Here is a 2,832-nt window from a genome sequence, read left to right on the forward strand (position 1 = left end):
TAACTGGGGCAGAATCACTCCCAGCCCTTGACACAGGAAGCCTCTGGCTGCAGGACAATGCAGATGCAGCTCCTGGAGCCATCTCCTAAAGCTGGAACATCCCAATGCCTGCAGACTGTGTGAGTACATTCTCTGATGATCTCTTGTTTAAAGCAGCCAGGGGTGCCCAGGGCTGTGGTGCAGAGCAGGGTCCTGCAGCCCAGGGCGCTGTGCTGGGGCAGGGACTCTGCTGCCTGCCCGGGACAGCTCTCAGCCAGCCCTGGGAGCTGCTCCCAGCACTGGGGGACAAGGTCTGGGTGGAAGGAAACAGCTGGTAAGGCTTGGAAGTGTTCTCCTTGCGTGGTGAGGATGCTGCATTGTTCAGGACTGCTGCTCCCAGCATGACATTTAAATCTAGAACATTTCCAAACAGTTTATAGAGGGATCACAGCAACTCAGGGAATACAGAAAAAGGAAAATTCTGCTTTTTTAATGTACTGCTCTGGGTTGCCTAGATGGGAAATTGCATATAGATATTCATCTCTCAGTTCACGTATAGAGAAATAAGGAATTTATTTCTCAGACCTTAATAAAGTGGTCAGTGACAGAAATCAGCACAGGGTCCCTCACAGACAGCATCAGTGTCACTTTTCCAGCCTCCTCTGGGTTGCTGTGGTGTTGCCATAAAAGCCCGCAGAGCCAGAGCTGGCCCTGGGCAGTGCCCTGTGCTGGGAGGGGTCTGCAGGGCAGAGCTGAGCCCCCAGGGCTGGGCTGGGCTCTGGCAGCACTGGCAGGGCCCAGCCCTGGGCACAGGGAAGCAGCTGCTGGCAGGGACAGCTCCAGGCAGCAGAGCCCTGGGCAGGCAGTGGGGGGAAAGTGCCACCAAGCTGGGCTGGGATATTTCAAGTCCTCTCCAAACTGAACTATTCCATGATTACTTTTCTTACAGATCCCCATGCCAAGACACAGCAAATGTCCAACAGCAGCTCCATCAGCCACTTCCTCCTGCTGCCATTGGCAGACACGCGGCAGCTGCAGCTCCTGCACTTCTGCCTCTTCCTGGCCATCTCCCTGGCTGCCCTCCTGGCCAACAGCCTCATCATCAGCGCTGTAGCCTGCAGCCACCTCCTGCACAGCCCCATGTTCTTCTTCCTGCTCAACCTGGCCCTCACGGACCTGGGCTCCATCTGCACCACTGTCCCCAAAGCCATGCACAATTCCCTCTGGGACACCACGACCATCTCCTACTCAGGATGTTCTGCTCAGCTCTTTTTCTTTCTGTTCTTCATCTCAGCAGAGTATTTCCTCCTGACCGTCATGTGCTACGACCGCTACGTGTCCATCTGCAAACCCCTGCACTATGGGACCCTCCTGGGCAGCAGAGCTTGTGCCCACATGGCAGCAGCTGCCTGGGCCAGTGCCTTTCTCAATGCTCTGCTGCACACAGCCAATACATTTTCCCTGCCCCTGTGCCATGGCAATGCCCTGGGCCAGTTCTTCTGTGAAATCCCCCAGATCCTCAGGATCTCCTGCTCCAAATCCTATCTCAGGGAACTTGGGCTTCTTGCTGTCAGTGCCTGTTTAGGACTCGGTTGTTTTGTGTTCATTGTTTTCTCCTATGTGCAGATCTTCAGGGCTGTGCTGAGGATTCCCTCTGAGCAGGGACGGCACAAAGCCTTTTCCACCTGCCTCCCTCACCTGGTTGTGGTCTCCTTGTTTATCAGTACTGGGACATTTGCTCACATGAAGCCCCCCTCCATCTCCTCCCCATCCCTGGATCTGGCACTGTCAGTTCTTTACTCAGTGGTGACTCCAACCCTGAATCCCCTCATCTACAGCATGAGGAACCAGGAGCTCAAGGCTGCACTTTGGAGACTGATGACTAGATATTTTCAGGGACATTAGAAAGCTTGTCAATTTCTGCAAATCACTACTAAGAAAAGAAATCTTTGATTATTCTTGTGGGCTTAGTTGTGGTTTTTTGTTTGTTTTTGTTTTAATTTCTTCATACTCTCCACAAAGAAGAGCCATTCATTCTCCCCTTCCTCCTTTGGTTTCTCTCCAACTTTACTGTGACCTGTAGAGTGTTTCAATGAGGAGCTGTACTCTCCGTGGCTTTAAACAAAATAAAGGATGTCCCAGCAAAAATATCTGCTGAGATTCCCCTTTTGTTCCCTTCTCTGGAGCTGCAGCAGCAATGTCTGTGTGCAGTGCTGGGGCAGATCAGTGCTGGCACAGCAGCTGTGCCCAGCAGCAGCAGCAGCATTTGGTGTTGCCAGTGCTGCTCCCGTGCCACTGCCCCACTGCCCTCCTGGCCCTCGTGTTGCTGCAGCACCTGAGTGCTCTCGGGGACGGGCACAGCCCTGGGGGTGGCAGTGCCGGGGCTGCAGCAGGGACAGGCCATGGGCACTGCTGGGGCAGCGCTGACGCCTCAGGGCAGGGCCTGGGGGCTCCAGGCTCCTTGGCCAGGCTCTCTCCACAACACTTGGCCAGCCCAATGCTGAGCACAGAAAAGCCCTGAGAGCAGCCCCAGGCTGGCCGTGGGCAGGCTGGGGGCAAACAGCATGGCTGGTGCTCTGCAAGGTCCCTGCAAGGGGGACACCCTGGCAAGGAGCAGCAGAGCAGGGGCTGATCCATCCCCACTGCGCTGGACACCCCAGGGCAGCGTCCCAGAGCGTCCTCATGCACCTGCCAACAACATCCCCCCTCTGCAGCCCTGGCCTCTCCCCCAGCTCACAAAGGAGCCGCATCCTTGCAGGCACACACACGGCAGCACTGGCTCAGGAGCCCCTGTTTGCATTGCACACAGCAGGCTCAGCACCCCTATGGTGTTGCTGTGGGGACATGGAGCTG

General features: G+C 55.7%; 1 protein-coding gene across 1 annotated transcript; it reads left to right on the forward strand.

Moving 5' to 3' along the window:
- The first annotated feature begins 951 nt into the window (after window positions 1-951).
- Window positions 952-2,089, forward strand: LOC148218268 (olfactory receptor 14J1-like). Its single transcript, XM_088157897.1, has one exon. It carries the CDS (start codon window positions 952-954, stop codon window positions 1,882-1,884), a length of 933 nt encoding a protein of 310 aa, XP_088014023.1. The 3' UTR covers window positions 1,885-2,089.
- The last annotated feature ends 743 nt before the right edge of the window (window positions 2,090-2,832 follow it).

This window comes from Sturnus vulgaris, unplaced genomic scaffold (assembly GCF_052056855.1).
Source record: "Sturnus vulgaris isolate bStuVul1 unplaced genomic scaffold, bStuVul1.hap1 Scaffold_192, whole genome shotgun sequence".
NCBI lineage: Eukaryota > Metazoa > Chordata > Aves > Passeriformes > Sturnidae > Sturnus > Sturnus vulgaris.

What these genes read in the sequence shown, in the direction of transcription:
- LOC148218268 (XM_088157897.1), top strand. Translation starts at nt 952, where the DNA reads ATGTCCAACAGCAGCTCCATCAGCCACTTCCTCCTGCTGCCATTGGCA.